This window comes from Heteronotia binoei, chromosome 17 (genome assembly GCF_032191835.1).
Source record: "Heteronotia binoei isolate CCM8104 ecotype False Entrance Well chromosome 17, APGP_CSIRO_Hbin_v1, whole genome shotgun sequence".
Taxonomy (NCBI): domain Eukaryota; kingdom Metazoa; phylum Chordata; class Lepidosauria; order Squamata; family Gekkonidae; genus Heteronotia; species Heteronotia binoei.
Window position 1 is genome coordinate 16,862,079 of NC_083239.1, and position 24,172 is coordinate 16,886,250.

The 24,172-nt window shown below is 44.1% G+C and overlaps 1 protein-coding gene across 2 annotated transcripts in view; it reads left to right on the forward strand.

Annotated features, from left to right (window-relative positions):
- CSMD2 (CUB and Sushi multiple domains 2) overlaps positions 1-24,172 on the forward strand; it is an 831,733-nt gene that overhangs the window by 535,060 nt on the left and 272,501 nt on the right. The window contains exon 13 of one of the 2 annotated variants that reach the window (XM_060257873.1): positions 10,481-10,663. The exons of the other annotated variant lie outside the window; for it this stretch is intronic. Within the exon in view, the coding sequence (XP_060113856.1) occupies positions 10,481-10,663 (183 nt within the window). The remainder of the gene's footprint in view (positions 1-10,480; positions 10,664-24,172) is intronic. 2 annotated transcript variants of the gene reach the window in all.

Sequence of the window (24,172 nt, forward strand, 5' to 3'; positions counted from 1 at the left end):
AACTGAATGTGACAGGTTTATTACCTGTTTTGCCATGGGTTATCCCCACCATATCAGGAGCAGGGGTGTCCCACCGTTCTTAAGTTGTCAGTGAGCATTGCCTCAAGCAAAATTTCAAAATGAATTTGAACATCTCTTTTCAGATGAAGGGTATGTCAGTTTTAAAGGAAGCAAACAGCATTATGGTAAGACAGGCAGAATTCTTTTCACCAAACCCCACCAAGGTGGTTAGATATCGTGTCTTTCCGAATCTCTTTGAGTGCAACTTCTCAGTAGCTTTTTAATGTACCCAAATCACTACTGCCAAGCTACTGGAGGTGGGTGGAAGAAAGGAAAACTCAGTGGTAGGAGCAGGGAGGAGGTATCTGTCAGCTTGACTCCCCCTTCCTTAATCCGTTAAAATCAGCCCTCTCGGCTGGACTTCATTACAGTTGCCGAGTTTCTTATTTAATCCTCTAATTAAAGTCTTTAGTGGGGCTGAATTTTCATATTGAAATGTAATTGGATAAATAATAAATCTGAAGAAGCTGGCCTCTAAGGAAAGGTTGGTTCTGTGCGTGCGTGTGTTAACATCTCCCTCTTCCCACGTTCTTCTGCCCTGTGGTGAGGTAAAGCCAAAGAATTATCTAAGCCACAAATGTCTTGAATTATGCGTTTCTGTGGATTTACAGCACCCTTCTGTGGACTTATAGCACTGTCCCTTAACCAGACAGTGTTATTTTTCCCCCCTCTTATTTAGGGAATGTCCTTGATTTTTGATCATCCAATACATATTCCCTCAAAGAGCATGAGACACCATGCTAGGGGTATGTACAGCCCCATTTTTCACCTCCCAGCAATCCCTATAAAGTTGCTTAACCTGAATGGTTAGAACAGGGATTCCCAATTTTTTTGATCCTGCAGGCACCTTTGGAATGTTGAGTCAAGTTGCTGGGACCACTACAAAATGGCTGCCCCAGGAGGCCAACCCAACCACAAAATGGTTGACACAGGTTCACCAAGTGCACATACACACACAAGAAGAAAGGGACGGGGAATATAAGCAAACAAATACAGAAGAGAAGTCCAAGAGGGGGAATCACATACAGACAGAAGATGACTGCCAATGTGAGGAAGGAAGAATCAAGTTCATAGAGACCTAGCAAGGGAGAGAAAGAGTGCTCCACTGCTCTGGTGCTCCGTAACCTCCACCACCTTGTAGCTGATCTCTGCGTCCTGTTTAAAGGATTCTGGATCCTTCTTCAGTGACTGGTAAGGAAAGTATTACAAGTGGAAAGTATTTTTATGAAGTCACTGGTTCTGCCTACTTTCCTGAAGCACGTAATAGGCACATGGAGAAGTGCCTGTAAATACCCCGGATTGGAGATCATCCTAAACCCTGGAATTGAGATTGTCCCAAAGTCTCCCAGTGAGATCTGTGGGTCAGGATTTCCTTCCAAGTTTACCATTTTCTCTGCTTCTATGCACTGGCTGTCCTTGGGTGCCCCTGCTCTTCACTGTCTGTTTTATCTGTTTTCTCACAGGTTCCTTCTTTCCCATTATGGCATATTCACTTCTGCTTCATAAGCCTGTAAACTTAGGGCCCCTCTCATCTTACTGTCCACTAGCTGTGCCGCAAACAAATCTTGCTCCTTTGGGAAGGCTGGCATCCCTATGATAGTTTTCCCCCAAGCTCTTCCCTTGACTCTCACCTTGCATGTTGCCCTTTACTGAATACCTTTCTTTCTTTCATTGATTCTTGTGTTATTTAGCTAACTGTCCTCTCCTTATATTCTTGGCCTCTAGGACTTATCAAGATGCCTAGTGTTTGTGTCTCCTACCCTCTTCCTTTTTCCCATTACACATATTGACTCTTGTAAAAAAAAATCAAAAATCAAATCCCCTTTCAACGTTTTAAAGAACACTGAAGCAAACATAGAGGCCAAGCTTCCAGCTTTAAGCTACAGTTATTCTTAGCAAATTCACCTTTGTCTTATTTACCTTTAAGAAATAAGAATGTAAGAGAGCAGGAGTTGTATGCAGCTAGGTCTCCAGGGGATGACGCTGCAAAAGATATTCAGACAGCATTCCAGCCAGTAAACATGTTTCATTTGTGATTTTTTTTAGGGCAGGGGAAAGATTCCCATGTTGCTGCTTTTAAAAATCAAAATGTTCCTGAAAGCAAAATGGTAATTCCAGCTGCTGAGAGGTACACCAGAAACCTGCCAATGTGTGTCAATACACGTTAGTGTTGCTGTTATAACTTAAGGGCAACTGAAACAAACATCTTCAAATGGCAACTGAGAAACTTTCAGGTGATGCATTAAAGATGGTTAGATATTTTTTTCTGGATCATCTCACAATAAAATACAAAATTAAAGCAGAATGAGCAAGAAAAGTGATAAGGCTCACCATATAACAAGACAAGAATCACTCAAAGAAATAATTGCAAGGATTAAAAACTGGACATTCAAGCTCTAAAGAGAATTTAATTAAAAGCTTCCGGGGGAGGGGGAGTTGGCACTTGATGTATAAAGACCAGAAAGGAGGATGGCAGGTAAATTTCCCCCTCAAGGATGCCTTCCTTTAAGTGGACCATGCTTACCACAGTGGGGCAGAGGGGTGTCAGAAGTCGTCTCAATGCAGGGAAGAGCCCAAGCATAAGGGAGAAGTCATTTTTCAGAGATGCAAGATTTGGTCCATGTAGGGCCTGGAAGTCAAAATCCTTTGGATGCTGGAATTTAGTATGGAAACCGAAGCTGCCAATGCAGGTCTTTTAGAACCAGGATGCCTGTAAACTCAAATGGCCAGGGGGTGGTAGGTGGGGTGGGGTGGACCAGTCATAGATGAGTTTCAGCTTCTAAACATGCCATGCATGATCAGCATCAGAATCCAAGCTCATTCAGATGTATCTTGTTTGCGCACTTCCACTGTTTCCTTCTGTGATTAGGTGGCTTTTTTGCAGCAGGCACAACAAACAGAATTGTGCCCTTAATCAGGTGTAAGGCTACTTGTATCTGCGGGGTCTTCTGCAGTAGCAGCTGCTCTCCATGTATAGTTTTCAAAAAGAAATAGGTCAGAACAAATTGTTTTCTCTGAGTGCTATATATTTCTTCTTTTCTCCCCTTCGCTTCTATGCTGAAACAGCTTTATGAGTTCACTGACCTTTGTAATGGATGTTTGCCGAATATTCAAGGGATGTTTATTTTTAATGTACTTCTCTCCCTATACTTCCCCCCTCCCCTCGTTTTCTGTCGCTCCTGCTGACTGACTGTTATTGACCCCTCCTAACGACTTCAGAGCTTAATGGAGTGAAGTCTAAAAAGGAGCAAGATTTCAAGTTACCGCTTGACATTTTGCCCCAGCCATCTGGAGTTTGTGTTTGCTAAATTCCCCCTTCCCCACTTCCCAAGCAGTCCTTAATTTGCAAAATGAGACAGTCCAGGGCTCATGGCTACCTACCAGCTGGGCCCCCTTGATCTGGAAGCCCCAATCTCAGATGTGTAAGGTCTGCTGGCAGCTTTCAACTATAGCCTTACCCTACAATAGAACAAAATTTGAGTTCAGAGACACCTTTAAGTCAAAAAAAGCTTTATTCAAGATATGAGCTTTCATGTGCATACACATTTCCACAGATACACTGAAATGGAAGGTAATAGTTCAAATATATAAGCAGCAAATTAGCATGCAACATGATGAAGATCAGAGCTTTTGGGGTAGAAAAAGCACAGCAGGAAGGAACTCATTTGCATAGTAGACCACACCTCCTGGCATCACCGTTGTTTCATACAGGTCTTTTTTTGTAGAAAAAGCCCAGCAGGAACTCATTAGGCCACACCCCCTCATGCCAAGCCAGCCAGGACTGCATTCCTGCTCAAAACAAAAGCCCTGATGAAGATGTTTTAAGATACAGAAATACAAAACAGGAATAACATGCTAAGTTTATATAACAGAGTTTTGGTTAAACTCTTGTCTGTCCACAATTAAGAAGGATACTTTTACACATTTATCTCCTATTTTGACATATTTATTGCTTCACTGTTTTCCCCCGTAATTAAATCCAAACAAATGTTGACCATATAAACTTAGCTTGTTATTCCTGTTTTGTGTTCACATATCTTAAAGCATCTTCATCATGTTGCATGCTGATTTGCTGGCCAGCCTCTGCTTATATATTTGAGCTATTACCTTCCATTTCAATGTATCTGCGGAAGTGTTCATGCACACGAAAGCTCGTACCTTGAATCAAACTGTGTGAGTTTTAATGGTGCCCCTGGACTCAAACTTTGTCCTACTGCTTCAGATCAACACAGCTGCCCACCTGGATTTACCCCACAATTGTTTCACCATTCATATCCAGTGCTGCCCAGATGGTTCTAGTTGAAAATTTCACTTCAAGCAAAATTAAGAGATGACTCGAATAAGTTTTGCTCAGGGGTGAGGGAAAGATCCTTTGCATATGCTTTGCTTCCCTCTTTCCTAGCCAATTATTAGTTCAAGGTTTGTGAGCCTTAGCTCCATCATATTGAAAGCTCAGTAGCAATAAGTTTTTGAAAATAGACCCTGAGGGTCTGGTGTTGGAAGGCTGAGGGTCAAGGTGTTTGAATTAATTGAAGGTTAGCTTGCCTCCATTGCTAGTGATCTGGTGGCACAAACACAGCCGAAGGGGTATATTCAGTTGGGTGATTCCACACTGAACATTGAAAAAAGGGATGGTCTTCTCAGCAATAAAATACTCACTTTATCCTTGCTTTCAGGAGAAGCATTTAGTGACTGTAGCTGATTTGCTAGCATTTATGGACAATGTTATATTTCTGGAGGAAACATACCTGAATGGCAGCTTTGGCCCTTGGTAGAGTAGCCAACATCCAGGTGGAGCCTGGAGATCTCCTGGAATTAAAACTGATCCACAGATCCCAGAGATAAGTTGTCCTGGAGAAAATGGCTACTTTGGAGGGAGGGCTCTATGGCATCATACCCTGTGGAGCTCTATTTCTTCCTCAAAGCCCACCTGGCCCCAAGTTCCACCCCCAAATGTTTAGGAATTTCCCACCCTGGAGTCGGCAACCCTAGCATTGGTTATTTGGTCCTGGAGGGCCAAGCCCTTTTCCATGCCAAGTGCACAGCTCACGTGGAGTGGCGTATGGGGGTGAAGATAGGGTTGCCAAGTCCAATTCAAGAAATATCTGGGGACTTTGGGGGTGGAGCCAGGAGACTTTGGGGTGGAGCCAGGAGACATTTGGGGCGGAGCCAGGAGCAAGGGTGTGACAAGCATAATTGAACTCCAAGGGAGTTCTGGCTATCACATTTAAAGGGACAGCACACCTTTTAGAATGCCTTCCTTCCATAGAAAATCATGAAGGATAGGGGCACCTTCTTTTGGGGCTCATAGAATTGGACCCCCTGGTCCAATCCTTTTGAAACTTGGGAGGTATTTTGGGGAGAGGCACTAGATGCTATACGGAAAATTTGGCACCTCTACCTCAAAAAACAGCCTTCCCAGAGCCCCTGACACCCGCGGATCAATTCCCCATCATTCCCTATGGGAATCGTTCCTGGAGGTGCATAATGGCTGTGGGGGTGGAGCTTCCCCCGCCGGCCAGCTGGCTGGGGGAGGGGGGAAGCCTGTAAAACCAGGGGATCCCCCTCTGGGACCTGGGGATTGTGAAGCCTAGGTGAAGAGAATATCTCAGAAGACCCTTTACTGCTACAGTTGACTCTTGAAGTGTTCAGTTTCTCTCTTCTGGAAAGGAAAAGCCCTTCTTGTGTCTAGACTAATTCAGTTCTACTAGAAGCTGGGTTTAGAATGCTAGTTTGTTTTTTGTCCAGTTGACATCAAATGCCTGACCCTGCCAGCCTCTGGTACTGACCCTCTGCAGTTTGGAAGCAGCTCTCCCATGCTCCCAAGGTACATGCGCAGTTTGGCTGCTGTTTCTCACCACATTCTTAGAAGTCTTGCTGGCTTCCTCCCACTATGAACTAATACCAGGCAGCTGATGTTAAAGTGCCAGCCCTACAGTGGCAGAGACCTGCCTAACAATACTTGCAGTGGTGGAGTGCCAGCTTAGATGCTGCGATGGTCAGAATTATCTAGGCCTTCATATAGGCCCTCCTGGGAGGTAGCAGTGGGAGGGAGGGGTACCATTTCTGCATATAGTTTGCAAACTTGATGAGTATGCAAAGTTGAAAGTAAGATGCTGTTGTGTGAGCGCTTTTATTCTTTAAAGATTTGAAATCCATTAGGCAGGCAGTCAAGGCATGGGTGGTGACGACAGGAATGGACTTTGAGGTGAATATCCCGGGCTCCTGGCTCAACAGTCACCACCCCCCACTAGCCCTAAGCTATACCTAGAGATAGATGACCTCTGCACACTCAGCTTTTTGTTCTTCCTTTCACCCAGTGCATTCTGGGAACAGTAGTTTTAAGAATACCAGGCATTAATGTAGAAGGCAGCCCCCTAAAACCATGCAGTCTGCAGTCAAAAATAACCTAAGTGTGCCACTAATTCCTGGTGCTGGTCTGTGGCAAGCTGGGGCTGGCTAACATGTATTTAAAGGGGGGGGTAGGGTTGTCAGGCCACCTGCTATGGTGGGAAGTCTCCCTCTGGCAGCAATGAGGGAGGATTTAAAAACAACAACAGTAACATCATTATTTCTCTGTCACTCTTGGGGAGAACCCAGAAATGACATAGGGTAGTTCTAGGAATTGTCAGAAACTGCAGTAGAGTACATCGTTTCCGGGGAAACCCCAAAAGTGACCTAGCAGCATCACCAATGTTGCACAGCCTCGCCGTGTCCCTGCCCCCAGCCCCTCCCACTGGTTGCAAGCCTGGTAACCATAGGGAGAGGTCTGATATGAACAGGATCTTGCAGGAATTTGGGTGATGGTTTTCTAGCTGCAATAATCTCTACCCGCAATTCAAATTATTCTGTATTGTGAGCTGCAAGGATGGTAATTAAAGTGGACATGCTTCTTTTGTGTTCCTGCCAGGTCAAAAGCTCTCACAAAAGACACTTTTTTATGAGCATACAAAGCTGTTTTTTATTAATCCAGTCCAGGTTCCTTTAACTGGTGGCAGTTCTCTGCAGTTTCCCTTGGAAGCCTTTTCCAGTCTTTCCACCTTGAGAACCTTTGAGCAGAACTGCTGGGGCCCCTGGGCCCTATTACGCTGCAGCTGGAAGAAACTTTTTGACACATCTAGGCTAATTTCTAGGCGGCTGCCATCATTATCATGGTGTTGATATGAGATTTCGGGGGGGGGGGGGGCAGGTTCAAGGAAGGCTGCTTCAGAGAGCTGGGTTGTGTTGTGTGCCTGTGCACGTATGTGTATTTTAGGACAGAGTGAGAAATAAAGTTTGAAGAAATGCAACAGATCTATTTTTCAGGTGTGCAGCTATTAATAGCCACTGCCAGATGGGAAATCCTACCTGCTGTACTGAAATTTGTCTCTAAATTTGTAGACAACTGCACTTACTTCCTTTATGTTACATAAAGCTATTAAGTGTTGTTTTGACACACTCTCTTTCTGCACTTTGAAAGGTGAATGTACTTCCCACGGTGGATGCCATAATGCATGAAGAATGGGGAGGGGGAGAAGCCTGCCAGTTTTGTTGCCCAGAATTATGCTTTCCAGCTGAGTTCTTCAGGGTTCTTCAGTGGCAAACAAAGCGTCCCTGGAACATGCGCCCAATGGCTGATCTCTCACTGTAGCGTGCAGCCACAAAGGGAATCGGTGGGCATGTTCTAGGTCTCTCACTCAATCCATAGGAGTCAACTTCAAATCCCAACAGGCCTGCAAGTCCCTGTGCGAATGTGACCTGTGCCCTACAAATCCCATAATCCTCTGCAGTACATAATTGTTTTTTCAGGGCATTCATTAATGATACCCTGAAGATAGAAAGCATGTTCAGTCTTGGTTCCTGCTAGTAATTTCACTGTGTTCAATAGTATATTTCTGCCCTAAGCATTTTTGTTTGTTTTTAATGGTGTGGCAGGGGTTCATCAGAAAAGTCAGTCTTTTTCCTTTGAACTGGTCTTCACAGATTATAGATCATCAGAGGCCAGAGAGAGAGAGAGGCAACCATTTCTGTCTCTCTCCCCTCCATGGTGCCTTATTTGGCTGCAAGAAGCTAACCTCTATCAGAGCGTGTGGTTTTTTCCTCCAGAGATAGTTTAGCAGAGAGAGAATCATGTTGCTGTTCATCAATGTCCTGGATAGATTAATGCAAATCTTGGGTTATATAATCTCTGTAAGGAAAAGTGTCACAAAAGAAGTTTCCAGTTTGGCATCAGAAATTGAACAGCCAAGAAGAACATTAAAAGAGAGGGAGAGGATGATGTTAAAAAGAAAGCCCGAGAAAGTGGTAGATGAGAAGAAAGCAACATAGATTAATAACACCAAAGCGCTGAAGAAGGCATTAAAGGGAGAGCATCCTGGTGCTATTAGCAACAGGAAGAGCAGAATCCTTTAGAAATGAAATGGTGTGGAAGCAGATAATGGGGGGAAATTGCACACACATAGAATTCTTGGATTCCAAATGGTGTTAATCTCTCTCTGGCTGTATATCTCTGCAGAAAAATAAAAAAATGCTGTCACCTTGGTTTGAGAAATGCATTGAACAGCTTAGTTTCAGTTCTTCAGTGACCAATACTGCCGCCCACCTCCCCCAGTTTTCCATCCCAGTCCTTCAACACAACAGGCTCTTTGATTAATCTCTTCCTGTTGCTGCTACTGTTAGACATTTTCTTTAGTGTTGGCAGTGTGCAAGGTGCTGGCTAGGAAGCCAGGTGTTTTGAGATGGCCCCTTTTACATTAGGTGAACAAGACAGGGGCTGATTTCGCACTTACCTTTTACTGGCGCGACCACCCTCCTCACGCCGGCGGATCTGCAGGGATTTCGCACCAGAAGCGCCGGCGCAGCCAAAAGAGCCGGCAACTTCCGTCGCGGAGCCAGCTCAAACGTTTTCCTGCTTCTTGGCGGTTTCCGTTTGAGCTGGCTCCGCGACAGAAGTTGCCGGCTCTTTTGGCTGCGCCGGCGCTTCTGGTGCGAAATCCCTGCAGATCCGCCGGCGTGAGGAGGGTGGTCGCGCCAGTAAAAGGTAAGTGCGAAATCAGCCAGGGAGAAAAAAACAGGGCTGGGGTTGCCAGCAGGCAGTGGGATAAGGGAAGGTTGGATACTGTTGGCCCAGCGTAGGTAGGTAAAGGTTGGGATATGGACGGAAGAGGAAACAGCTTGATCACCGGTGATGGAGATATCCTTAAAGGCCAATTCACACAGCCATTTGTTTAAAACTGAGGCAAGATGGTCTCTCTCCTTTCTTCCTAACTGTATGTCCCTGTTAAGTGTAGCCCAAGAAACTCAGCTCAGTTTCACATTCTGTCTGCTCTTGATGCCCCACTGATTTTCATGCTCCAGAGGTCTCTGAGCCTTCAAATGTTTTCTTAGCAAAGTAGCTTTTTAAAGACAGCTTACTTCAGATGGCTGTGTCCATAAAATGAAATATATATCCCATTCCTGCACCGTAATACTGTCCAGGAAGTATAACGTATCTCAGACTGAATATCTGGATACCTTTAAACGTGAATCTCTCTCTCTCTCTCTCTCTCTCTCTCTCTCCCTCCGTCCCTCCCCCGTTTGCATGCATAAAGAATGTTCCAGTTAAAGAGGTGCACGGAATCATATGAGACTGGAACATTTAATGAAAATGTGTTTTTAAAAAAAATTATCTACCCTTTTCAGTATTCGTACCAGAAAGCTTTATGAGTCTTAGCGAGTGAAAAGGGCTGGCAAGGGGGGAGGAGAGCAGTGATGTTGGCTGAGGATACCAGAGGTCAGACTTTATTTTTTATTTTATTTCTTTATGTGTGCTGTACCATAAAAGCAAGGTAGCAGTCTGGGTACAGGACTGGTGTTGCCCCCAGCTTCATTTATTCCAAAGAGCAGTTTGAGTAGCCTTGCTTCAGAATTAGTTTCTTATTTATGGTATTAGTGTAAACTAAAATCTGGAAGTCTAGAGGGTTTTGCTTGGTTGAGGGGGTGTTTTTTGTAACCAGGAGGGCAGCATGGCAGCTAACATGCTGTATCTACATACTTTCTGTCAAGCTGCACGTTCTTGGTGCCCATACAAGGTTGGCTACCAGAGGCACAGAGCCACTTCCTCCCTGGCCCACGTTTCCCCCTCCCCAGTTCCCCAGAAAGGGAGCATCGTGGGGCAAGATGTTGAACTGGGGTTTATACCCACCTTCCTGTGCAGAGACAGATGATGGAGGCTGACAAGGTCATGGGCAGATTGATGCTTGCAGGTGTTCTGTGAGGTCATTGAAATAATAATTTAAAAAGAACACATGCTTTTATCTTGTTAGGCATTTGAGAATGTTACTAGCATTGCGGTTGTTTTTACAAATGTATGCCTGCAGAGGGCGGCATGTTATTCCTGCCGTGCCATACTCTGCGTCTGTTCCCCCACGTCTGTTCTTGTCTTTCTTTTTGTTTTTTTCAGAAATCGACCAGGGTGGTTGCGGAGATCCAGGAGTCCCGGCCTATGGCAAGAGAGAAGGGTTGACGTTTCGCCACGGGGACACGTTGACATTCGAATGCGAGCCTGCATTTGAACTGAAAGGACAGAAAACAATCACTTGTCAAAAGAGTAGCCAGTGGTCCTCTCAGAAACCGGTCTGTGTTTGTAAGTCAGAGAGAAGGGACTGCCGCAAAGTATTTGTGAGGATTAATAAAGACCATGATCCAGATTGTATACTTGGGCAATAAGGTGCTGCATAGCATCTTTGGGAATGATGTGGGGAAAACGCTGCAGTTCTTTTGTATTTTATTTTTAACAGGCAGGATTTTGAACATGCCTTTTGCATGTCTGCACCACTGGCAAACTAAAAATTGTCTCAAGAGTTTAATTCTCAGCAGCCTTTGCACAATTATTTGTGGAAGTGTAGATTGTTGGATGGCCCACACCAGTCTGATCTTTTAAGATCTCAAAACCTAGTAGAATTGGCCTGAGTGGTAGTTTGATGGGAGACCACCAAGAGGCAGGTGATGGCTAACCACCTCTTAATATCGCTTGCCTTGAAAACCCTGTAGGGTCTCCATAAATTGGCTGTGACTTGAAGGCACTTTCCACTTCCATATTGTTATTGGGCTGCAACCCAGTGGGGAGTCTTGTGGATGTATTCATTGTGATTTCTGTATATGCAGACTGCAGCCACCATAGTCATAGAAACATAGAATCCCAGAGTTGGAAGGGATATTCAGGGTCATCTAGTCCAACCCCCTGCACAACGAAGTTACTTCACAAATACCTCCTCCACACACATACACCCCCAGTGACCCTTGCTCCATGCCCAGAAGGTGGCAAAAACCTCCAGGATCCCTTGCCAAGCTGGCCTGGAGAAAAATTGCTGACTGACCCCAAAGTGGCAATAAACATTTCCCTGGGTGTGTAAGAAAGGGTCTTGAGAACTAGTCACATGCAAATTACAGCTGCCATGTTTATTGTCACCATGTATATTTTATACACCTAATGCCTCTACACAGGGCTGACTCCAGTTTTTGGGAGGCCCCGGAGAGAGAGTGCCTGGGCCCCACATGTCCACTATTAGGCGCCGTCTTTGCCCGCCCACCCATGTGACTCTCTTGCCTGTGCATCCTTCCCACTCACAAGCTCTCTCACCATCTGTAGTCAGTTGCCCACACTGCCTGCACACCTGTTCCCTGATGGGAGAGTGGGTGCAATGAGGGTGGGTGCCATGGCTAACAGGAACATTGATGTTTTGTGCACCATCCACATGCCTTCTCCAGCAGAGCTCAGCGGTGTATGCAGGCTGGGAGCACAGGTGACAAAACGCTCACAAACAGGCAGTGGACAGTGTGATGGCAGGCATCAGAGGAGATGCATGAGTGGGGAGTCAGCAGCAGTGGGCCCTGGCAGAATCCATGGCCCTGGCAGCTGCCTCACCTCTACATCATCTGCAGAGGGTTGTGAGTGTCATATTCCTCCATCACCATAGGAAATTACTTGACTGCTGGCAAATGATTGAACCATCTACTGAGCCTGCTCATTGGATTGGATCCAGTGGTGTGCCAGAAGAAAGGAAACGTACTTAGCATAGTTTCATTTGTGCAAGTGGTAACGCAATGGCTGCAGCAACGCATAGCAATTGCAAATGAAATAACTGTGTGCATCTGTAGTAACAGAATGTACACCCGATGCTTTGCACAAGTTAATTGAATTTGTTTTTGAAATCATATCAGAACAAATACCTTGTGCTGTGGTTTATGCCTGCAGAAAGGACAGTGGGGGTAGAATCACTTTCACTTAGTGCAAGCAGATAGCAAAGAGTAATCTGTGCAAAGGCTCTTGTGCATGTGGAAATAAACAATGGGGATCCGGCCCATCACATGAAAAGTGGTCCTGTGGAAGCCAGTCTCCTGTTGTTGATGGTTCTCAAGCTCCCCCAGAAACAGGCAGAGAAAACTGGAGGGGATTATAAGCAAACAGACAGGGTGGCCAGAGCCCCTGGCAACCTTTCTATATCCCTCAGTCGTTTACATCTGCCTATCTTCTTTCTCCTTTTCTAGTTAACAGCCATTGCTTCTTCTTCCCTTTACCACTAGAAAAAATTAGGTATTATTATTATTTTGATTTAATGAATCTCCCCATCCTGGCTGGCACCAGACAGTAACATACATGTAAACCCTATTAAGCTAAAAGCTCATTATGAACCCCAATAGCATCCTACTAATAAGAGCCCCGTGGCGCAGAGTGGTAAAGCTGCAGTGCTGCAGCCGGAGCTCTCTGCTCATGACCTTAAGTTCTATCCCAGCGGAAGCTGGTTCAGGTAGCTGGCTCTAGGTTGACTCAGCCTTCCATCCTTCCGAGGTCGGTAAAATGAGTTCCCAGCTTGCGGGGGGCGGGGAGGGGAGTGTAGATGACTGGGGAAGGCAATGGCAAAAAGTGTGCCATAAAAAGTGTGCCGTGAAAACCTTGTGAAAGCAATGTCACCCCAGAGTCAAAAATGTAATCCATGATGGAGGTGACCATCATGGATTACTGTGGCCAGATCATAGTGAGACAGGAGGGAAGCCAATTGCCCAGCTTGTCAATGAAAAAAATGCCACCTTGGCAATGTGTGTGGCCTGGGTTTCCATTGAGAGGGAGGTACCAGTGTCACTTTCAGACTCTTGACAGATGGCACTGGTGTTAATAGTGCCCCATCAAGGGCCAGTGATCTATGCTCCAATTCCAGCCCTGCTCCAGATTCAGCTTAACCTGCTGTTTCTTAGCCAGCCCCCCATGGCCTCCAATCCCTCAGTCAAAGATGACAGGACAGCGGCCGACTGGTTGTCTAACAGAAAATACAGCTGGGTGTCATCTGCTTGACTAAGGAGTTACTAATTTAGAGATGAGTTGTGCAGAGATAAAAAGATAGACGGAGAAAGGCTGGCTGGGGCTCTCATTTCTTTTTGTGTTTGTCTAGGACTCCCTTCAGGTTTATCTGTCTGTTTCTGGAGGATATTTAAAATCCTCAAAAGCCTGGGTTACACTGGGCCACTTTTCATGTGGTGTGTGCAGTGTGTATCTAAGCTTCTTGATTCTCCATCTTCGTCATCCATGGCCCTTTTGAAAACTGATTGCATAATGTTTGGGCCTAAGTAATATTTGGGTTTAAAATCTACTCCCTTGTTAGTCAAAGAATGTACACCTTCCGTATTAGTGATATGAGACCCAAGAGGGATTCCACATGTACCATGAATGTCAGGTGTCTGGAGCAGACATTATCGGCGCAGTTTTCTTTCCACCGTATTGCTTTGCATTTTGCTATATCTGCCCATGGATCATTGTGAGCATCAGTCACATGGACACATCCCTGACTTAATGTAGAGATTAATCTTCATGATTGCTTAATTAAGCAGGCATGTGGTTGCTTCAATACTGAAATATGCCTGGAGTTCCTTAATTCTTTCAGTCAGTCAAGTTCCAGTGTCTGCCTAGAGCATTCCTTGCAGATGTAGTTTTCAAACTGAATTTCAGAGTTCCTCAGAACTCTATCTGGAGGGGTTTTTTTCCAATTAGAACATTATTGGTGTGCAACAAGTTGCCTCATTTTTTTCAAAAAAGAAATAAGCTTCCCAAAAAGACGACTTGTCCCATCATTACTGTGATGTTCATTTGTCAGGAGGGTTCAGTGTCTTCTTGACTGCATAGTCTACTCAGATGGAGCATAGATCAGGTTCACTAGACTCAACCATTACTCTTACATGAATGGACTATAGGTTGGATGCTGCAGATGAGTTCTAAGAAGGGCAGCACTTTTCCCTGGCACAAGTAGTTTGCTGGAAGTGTTGCTGTTTGTGGAATGAATCTGCAGAATCCAACCATAAGTGGCTTAGAACATACTGTGGAATCCTTGCAGTGTATAGGGGTTCCATTAAAGATGTTCAAGAGTTCCTCCAATCTATTATGGGATAATTTCCCTGAAATCCATGACTCTGAAAATGTTATTTAACATACAAGTGACTCTTTAGAATGATCCTGTCTGGGCACATTGGGGGTGGAGGGGAGTTCCAGGGAATCCTGGGTTATTTTCTGGCAATTCAGCCCTGACTCTAAAGCAAGGTGGTACAAACATCTGCTCAGGAAGCAGCCATTTTGATTCTGCCCAGATGAAAATGACATGCTGTACAGCTACATTAGAACATCATCTCATTGTTTCAGGTTGGTCTGTAGGTCTGTTGGTAGAACTCAGTGGCATGTAATAATTTGTCAAAAAAGGTGGGTGTTGGGAGAAGATGGATAATGGAAATGTTAATTGTATGGCATGCAAATAAAGCCATGGCTGTGCATGGGTAACAGAATGTCTGCACCATGCACGTTGTATTTGTGCTTAGTCTGTTGGCTGAATGCATGGCTTTGGAACAGTTTGTGGGCCTCTGCCTCAGCATTGCTGTAGAGGAACTGTTAATCAGGCATTTGAGGGCTAAGGAGGCCAAAATGTACCTTTCCCTGCCTTGGCCATTTTTGTCTAAGGGGATTGCTGATTAAGGTTAGGATGTCTCCTTTTCATGCCTGCAACTAAGATCAAGAGAGAGGTTCTATCACTTGATAGTCTGGATTGCTGCCCAGGACTTTGAAGCTCCTCCAATCTTCCTTGTCAATCTTGAGCATTCTGCTCTCTCTGGGTGACCTCCTGGTTCCTCTAGGGCCTAGAACTCACTCCAAATTTGGCAAGACAGTTGTGAACATCTCAGTGTTTGGGGCACAAATACCAGCATACTTGGGTTCCTGATGCTTCCAGTTCCTTTGGCTCCTTTTGGCTTCTCCCCTTTCCTTTTACATTACTAATATGTCTGAGGAAACACTTTAAGAGAGCAGTCTGGATTTGGGCTAAGGGAATTCCTTGAATCGTCGGTATGATATCATAACACAATGTAAAACCAACAATGGGAAAATAACAGAAGCCCTTCCAAAACCAGCCCTTGGGAGGGGGGAGTCAGGTTTGAAGGGTTGTTTTAAGTGGAAGAGAAGAGCATGATTGTGCTTATACCACTTTAGACTGCAGATGGGAATCATATTTATGAATCTTTCCCTACATTAAAACGCCCTGCAAATATGAAACAACCATTGCAGGCAACAGTTCTTTCTTGTATTGGTTTTGTGTTTTCAGGGAGTTTGGGTTTTTTGTTTTCTTTCTTTTTTTAACAAGACCTGTGCCCACTGCCTACAGTCTGAAATGGCGCAACCCATTCAACCACTTCAGCACTGTATTGTCTCATTGTGATGCATGGGTAGATGACCATGGCCACAGACCGCAGCTGTTTCTTGAATACACAGTTGTTGCATTTATCACATGATAGCCATCGATGTGTATTAATTGGGAACAGCTGTATGGCTGTTTCCAGCAGGGTCACTGAAAATTCCTTTATATTTTTCTAATTATTTTTGTTGCTGTTGTTGGGTTTTGTGTTTCTCTGAACCTGTGAATACAGTTTGAAGTGGCATTTAATTTCTGGAATAGCTCTTCTCAGTTTGAAAAGTACTTTTAGATTTAAACAGTTGGATGATTGGGATGATTTTCCCTCTTTGGTGGACTACAGCCTTCCATGTTATTGCTCCTTGCCATAGAGTTCACATGGCTTTTGGGCTCTTCTTGTGATGGTAGAACCTTTCGATTAAGCAGCATGTAGGAAAAACACATGAATTGGCTACTGCCCTGGTATCTCTTGGTATCTTCCTCATCATGTGTACATCAATACAGTGTGTGGAGGTATTGCACTATGTGCCCAAGCCCAACAGTCAGGGTGGTGGACACAACACAATCATTTTCCAATGAATGAGCCACTTAATTTAGAGGGAGGCTTCTTAGATTGGAGAAGGATTCAAACTGAACTGAGTGTAAAGGTGGGATATAAATATTTTGCTCAGTTGAGTGGTAGGACAGATAGGAACCATCCCGATGACATTGCATGATGTAGGGGAGTTTCAAAAACAATATAACAATCTATCAACAAGATAAAAACGGCACAGGAGATAAGATTTAATGATTTTAAAAGAAGATGTAATCTTGTAATGAAAATGGCCACTGGACATGTAGAATCTTGCATGTGTTGGCCCAGAATTGGGTGCAGCTCTAAAAAGGAGGGGAGGGCATCCCTCCCTAATTCCAGTTTCTCAGTCCTTTTGATCAAATTCTAACTGTAGTCATTAAATGCACAAAGTGTCAATTGGAGGACAAAGAATTCCATTGGCTGTGTCGCAAGTCAAAAGTCTGATCTATTCCTGTGGCCGGATTGTTTGGTGTGGCACATTGAATCAAGGCTACATTGTCCCTGCACCCACTCATCCTGCACAACTGCCTTGTATGATCAAAGAGATTTCTTCCAGTGTCACAAACAACATCAAGGAGCAACTGTTGGTTTTTGTGCAACACTGCGAAATGGACAAACAAGCTTTGGGGAATCCAGAATTTCTCTTGGAGGGCCTGATCATGGGGAAATAGCCTTCATGGGTCTTTCTCTGCCTTAATATGAAGGATTCTTAAGTCATAATTTCCCTATGTCTTCTACGCACATGAACTACCATTCTTTGGAACTTTTCTCACCCATGTGTGTTTTTGACTATCCACTGTGTGGAGAGTGGAAAGTATTTGCAAGTGTGCATTGATCCAGTGCACAGTAGGAAACCATTTGCCTTTGACATGCTAAATTATTTTGGTAAGCCAGTGAGTTTTATTTATGTGGATGGAAATAAAGAACACATAGGGAGGCTGGAATATTAACCCACACATGATATGATAGCTTTCTCCAGCAGCTCCAAAATGTGAGATATTTGTGTCCTTCAGAGATTCACAAGCATTTAGCAAAGTGGCTGATATGGAAAAAGGGTTCAGTTCCATTACCCAAGTGGATTTCTCCATCTGAAACTCAAGACTGCCGGCTCTGGGATTTATATGGGTGACATAGATTTTTGTCAAATTCAGTGCTGAACAAATTCAAATTAATCAGGATGAAATATGAGACCTTTGTCAAAACTTGCATGTATGTGATGCTTTCATTTCCCCACCATTGTAGTACCCCCCCTGCACCTTTGTTAAAACCAGCAAAGGGTTGGATCCTGTGGACCTATACTGATGTTGGTGACACTTTCCCCTGGTGCAAGAGGTTCAAAGGAAAGTATATACCAGAGGAAAGCACCACAACCAGTGGAGCAATCCAAGGGATCCCAAGTCACATGGTTTTGACAATATTTGATGCAGATAGTTGATTGTTGAATTGGAGCTCCATTCTTATAAACCAGCATCATGCAATGCATTTGTTCAGGTAGAACCAGCATCATACAGTGCTTTTGTTCAGGTAGCTTCTGGTGGGAAAAGGGATGAGCACCAATTCTGTAGCCCTTCTTTTATGGGGAGGCACTTTCATAATGTTTACAAAGTGAGGCAAGCTTCTTTTATTCTACAATGTTTTGGGATGCTGGTTGGGCAAACGCTTTTAATTTATTTACCATCTGCTATATCTTTTAATTTGTGGTTTATGTTTGTTGATTTAATGATATTGTTGTCCTTGGCATTAATGGTACTATTTATTTTTTATAAGCCACCATGAGGACCCATTAGAAATTTGATAAATAAGCATGGGAACACATGGTGAACTTGGATGATTAAGAGGGTGAGTGAAGTTCAAGCAAAAGCTGCTGGGATGGTACATTATTGCAATGGAACTCACTCAAGTTGCTGTTTACTGTAGAGGTTCCTTCTGGTATTGCAGTGATGCAGTGAAACAATCCACTGGTTGCTTTCTTGGACCCGACGTTCATTAAGCAAAATACATGGCTGGTATTTTGATAGATGATGATCTGATCTCCTGGTTGAATATTGTACACATTGGCTTCGTTGATGGCTTTGCAACCAATAGCCAACATATGAGCATATGTTGAGTTGGGATACGTAAAATTAAGGGTATCTTCTTTCACTGATTCAGTTCTCTTTCCTTGTTATAGAAGCTAGGCAAATGTGGTCATTTTGTTCCTGCAGTCTTTCTTATCATTCATGAACCATTCCAACACATGCATGGATTGTTCAGAGAGCAGTGACATTCTAATGCCTTAAATGAAGTATTTTTATAATTCTATATCATGGGATGATCATGCAGCAACATCCAAATTTACTGTTTTCAGTTGCAGAACTGAAAAAAATACAAGACTGTAGAAGAAATATGGCAATTCTGACATTCCAACCATATCTTGCCCTTGCAATGATTTGCCCCACTGCATGGTATTGTTTCAGATTGGATGAATTTGTTGAATGTGCAGAATTTGTTCTGCTGCCACAACTGCAGTTGCTGAATGATTTTGCACTTCAGCACAAAGATGGAGAAAATACCATCCTGGACATTTTTGCTGAGGTTTTGGAGATTGTGGATGGTTGGTTGAAGCAGAGACGACTGAAATTAAATCTGTCAAAGACTAAAGTCCTGCACCTGAGCCAGAGGAATGTGGAATCAGGGATCCAATTCCCAGCTCTTGATAATGAGCTGTTAACACCAACAGTGAAGAGTCTGGGGGTGATTTCCGATGCCTCTCTTTCTTTGGAGGCCCAAATCATAAACGTTGCCTGACTAGCATTTTTCCACCTACATCAAGTCAGACAACTGATTCCCTTCCACTCTTCCCTGGACTTAGCTACAGTGATCCATGCAATGGTCACCTCCAGGCTAGACTACCGTAACTTGCTTTATGCAGGGCTAACCATGAGACTGACCTGGAAACTCCAGCAGCTGGTTCAGAATGCAGCAGCTTGTGTCCTCACTGGAACATAACTAAGAACGCACATTCAGCAGGTGCTCTGTACTAGTTCAAGGTGGAGTGCTAGATTCAAGGTGTTGGTTTTGACCTTCAAAGCCCTATGCAGTCTGAGGCCAACATATCTAAGGGACTGGTGATTGCTGGCCTCAAAGATATCTGCTTAGTGCACTGGCCTGGTGGAGATCCTGTCCCTGTGGGATTTCATGCAGTACTGCAGGGTCTGCAAAATGGAGTTGTTCCACCAGGCCTGTGGTTGAGGCTGCAGTAACCATCTGGATTGGTCTCTCCTTGTGCTCTCTCTTTCTTGTCGGTTTGTCCTGCTCCTCTGTATTATTTTTGGCATCTATTATTGCACTTGATGAAAAAATCCTCTGGAGTGCATTAACTTGCTCCAGTGTTTCAGCTGCCATCTGATAGTGGTATTAGACATTGTTCTTAATGTTAATTTATATTTATTGCTTTGAATGTTTTGTTGTTATTATTACTGTTGTTAACTGCCCTGAGTCTGCTTGCAGTGGAGTATGGGATATCAATCAAAACAAAACAGAGAGAGGGGGATAAACGGCTCTGAACTGCTTGCTCCCCCCCCCCCCCAGCTGGAGGCTTCACTGTATGCTCTGCAATCACGTTGAATTATATGGTCATAGCCAAATCTTGTGTTTCCATAATACTGTCCATAGATATTTGGGGTACCGGGAGACTAGGCCATACCATTTGTTCCAGAAACAATCCCATTTTCTGACAGTCTGTCCTCTTTGCAAGTTGAGATCATCAGCCGCCTTGTGTCCATATATAGTTGCCAGTCTAGCACTTTGCTCACTATTGAAATGTGAGAATTGCAAGACTGACTCAGCAAGATAGTTCCTTCTTAAATAATACCATGCAGAAGTGAAACTGACCAGATAGTTTGGGACTGTTACATTTGATTCTGCATTAGGAACAACAATCCAATTGAACAGTCACAAAAGTTTTCTTCCCCTTTGAAAGCCCAGCATATCTGCTAATCCTTCTCTAAGGCCCTCCTGTGCTCTTAAATAGCTTCTTCTGTGCACGTTAATTTTGCAACCCTCAACAATAATTACTCTTTCTTGTTAATCCCATATTGCCTTATTATACCTACTGAATGATCCCTGCTCCCCACTGTAAATGGGCTGCTTTATGATGGTTAGCCATTTGTCCGCACTGCCTCACGTGTACATTCAGGATTATAAGATAAGAATTCCAACTGTGATCAATGGTTTTCTCCTAGCAGCATTTTCAGAGTCACCATATAATTTCCTGTTAACTCTGATGAGTTTTACATTTAGCTCCAAATTAACCTGTCAATTGGTCATTGCTTTCCTTTTGACTTCTTTCCTACCTACAGTGTGCAACGTCTAATAGAAGCCTAGAATGGCAATTTGGAAAAATTAGTTGTGATAGGAGGCAAAATATTTCTTTCATTGTTTTGGTAAAGGGTTGGGGATATTTTGTTACAAAAGAATCTGAATAATTGTACTGCAAGAGAGAGATTCTGTGGGATAAGACACATGCTAGAGCTCGCTTCGAAGCTCTGTGGTGCAGAGTGGTAAGCTGAGTACTGCAGTCCAAGCTCTGCTTGCAATCTGAGTTCGATCCCAGCAGAAACTGGGTTCAGGTAGCCAGCCTTCCACCCTTCCAAGTTCAGTAAAATGAGTACCTAGCTTGCTTGGGGATAAAGTGTAGATGACTGGAGAAGGCAATGACAAACCACCCCATAACAAAAAGTCTGCCAAGAAAATGTCATGATGTTACATCGCCCCATGGGTCGGTAATGGTTTGGTGCTTGCACAGGGGACTATCTTTTAGAGCTCACTTTAGCCTCTATTTATACAGTATGTGTCATACCTGTTTTCTTGTTTCTGCTACTATTTCCGGTTTCTCACACTTCAGCATCACATGTTTATGGTCGAAAGTGTATGTATGAGTGTGTTAGAGACACCAGGCTACATGCTGACATCTCTGAGAGATTTAGGAGTAAGGCAGTGGGTGGAAATTGCACAACATGCTGTGTTACGTCCTTCCAAAAAACTCAGCTGTGACATAAGCTTGTCAGTCAGTGTTCTTACTGTCCCCAAAAAACTGGAGATTTCATGGTTGGAAAGAGCATCACCTGATGTCTTTACATCACATGAGTGTTCAGGCAGATGTGACTTCAGGCTTTGCGCAGCATCCTACCTCCCCAATGGACTTTCCCCCATTTGGTCCTGGGATCAAGGGCAGGAGGGTTGAATGGTTGAATAGTAAACGGTGTGTGTGGTTGAATAGTAAACCACACATGTGTGGTTTAATAGTGTCCCTGTGTGGTTCAACCACTGGTTGAATAGTAAACGGGGTGTGTGTGTAGAGCAAGCAAAGGAATTTCTGTTAATAGTAACATTTAATGTGCACGTTGTGTCCCCCCCCCCATTCAGAACAACAAACAGTGTTAGAAATGAAAGCAGACCTGAAAATATAGCATATATATATATATATATATATATATATATATATATATATATATATATATATATGAATCCTGTGCAGCACAGTTAAGCCCCTGTGTGTGTGAGTGTGTTTTTGTGCGCGCGTGAAAGAAAGACAGACAGGAAGTGAGTGGGACTGAGTGAGGGGGAGAGAGATCTGGTACCTGCTCAGGTGGCTTATCTGAAACAGCAAATACACGTTGTTGTTGCTTTTCTTGGAATGGGAAAAATCAGCCATATTCTTAACATCTTGCTCCTGGAGATGACTCCTTTTAGAAACCTCTTGAGCACATATGTTCTAAAATGTTCTGCTGAAATTGTTTTCCCAGCAAACCTAGGTTCCCCATCGGGTCCTGCTTATCTCTTCAGTTTGGAAAAAACTGCTTGGTAACTAGCTCCGCTGTGACATTTCCAGGTTCCTAGGTGAGCAACAGATGCTCCTTTTCAATCAGCCCTTTATTAAAGACCGTTGCCATTTAGAAACATTTGAAGCAAATGCCTTTCATCATCTGCTCGTTAGCACATCTTCTTCCCTCCTCCTTTCCTGAAATATTTTCTAAATTTCCTGCTCAACAGAGACAATTAAGTATCTCAGAACTCAGGCCCAAACTGAACAAGAGGTTTGGATGCATGCAGTTCCCTCCATGCCCCCCCCCAACTTTTTTGTTTGTTTTACAAGATGAAGTAATGGTACCTTAAACTTTTATTGGTGAAGAGAGAGCTTCTTACCTCTTTTCCTTGTAACCTCAGCCCATTCCCTTTTGGTGGTTTTTCACCCTCCTAAAAATTGCCTTGCAATTTGCAAAAGAAAAAAGCACAATGAGAAAACTGTGGGACAATATAATTTGCATCTCAGTTTCCTGCAGCAGAACCAAGAAGTGAAGAATTAACCAGTGACTTCATTGGCATGTCCTGCCCCTCTTTTCTGCTGGAGGAAGAGCCACTTATGTTGGAGGATGTCTTGTTGGGTTGGAGGAAGGCTCCCTGGAGGATCCCAATGTGAACATGGCAGGTTGAGATCTGGAAAGAGCTAGGGGTATGCATTTGGCTTCATCTGAGCCAAAAATATCTGATCAATATTGTTTGGCTATTCTTTCAACCAGATATAGGTCAGAGTACTCCCCCCCTCCGATATCTGAAATGGCTGAACCTCCAAAATCAAAAAAATATTTGAAATTTTTCAGGACTACTTGGATAGTTGAAGTGAAAGGGATGGTAGTCCTTTTAAACATTTCTGGGCGAGCTTGTGGCTTAGAGAAGGTGTTTAAAGGTACTGCAAGCCTTTACTTTTGGATTTCACTCAAGGCTTGCACAAGGCATTTAAAGGGACACTCTCTCTCTCTCTCTCTCTCTTGGCTTGACTTCACGAACAAAGATTTAAGAAGGGTGCAGTAGTCCACGTCTGCTGCAGGCTCGCTGGTGGCTGACAAGACCAATGCGGGACAGGCAGGTCCGGCCACAGTGGCTGCAGGGAAAAGTCTGATTTGGGGTTGGTGCTGTAGCAGTGCGATTCTTCCTCAATCTCCTTTTGTTCTCAAGACCAGCTATGCGTGCGTTCTCAAAGGAAGAGACAGCCTGGTGGATGGTGTGCCTCCATGCTTTGCGATCTGAGGCTAGGTCAGACCACTGGTGATGGTTGATGCGACAGGTGCCAAGGGATTTCTTCAAGGAGTCCTTGTACCTCTTCTTTGGTGCCCCTCTATTTCGATGGCCGGTGGAAAGTTCGCCATACAGAGCAATCTTGGGAGGGCGGTGGTTTTCCATCCTAGAAATATGCCCTGCGTCTTCAACAGCATTGCCTCGATGCTTGTAACCTCCACCCTCTTGAGGACTTCAGTGTTGGTCACAAAGTCATTCCAGTGGATGTTGAGGATGGTGCGAAGGCAGCGCTGATGAAAGCGCTCAAGGAGTTGCAGGTGGTGACAGTATAAAACCCACGATTCGAAGCCGTAGATGAGGGTTGTCATCACAACCGCTTTGTAAACATTGATCTTTGTGCCTTTTTTCAGATGCTTGTTGCTCCATACTCTTTTGTGCAGTCGGCCAAATGCACGGTTTGCCTTTGCCAGCCTGTTGTCAATCTCCTTGTCGATCTTGGCATCTGAGGAGATGATGCACCCCAGGTAGCTGAACTGCTGGACTGTCTTCAGAACTGATTCACCCACAGTGATGCAGGGAGGGTGATAATCTTCCTGGGGTGCAGGCTGGTGGAGAACTTCTGTCTTCTTCAAACTAACTTCTAGGCCGAATAGCTTGGCAGCCTCTGCAAAGCAGGACATCATATGCTGCAGAGCTGATACCGAGTGGGAGACGAGTGCAGCATCATCAGCAAACAGTAGCTCTCGGATAAGTTTTTCCATTGTCTTGGAGTGAGCCTTTAGTCGCCTCAGGTTGAACAGGC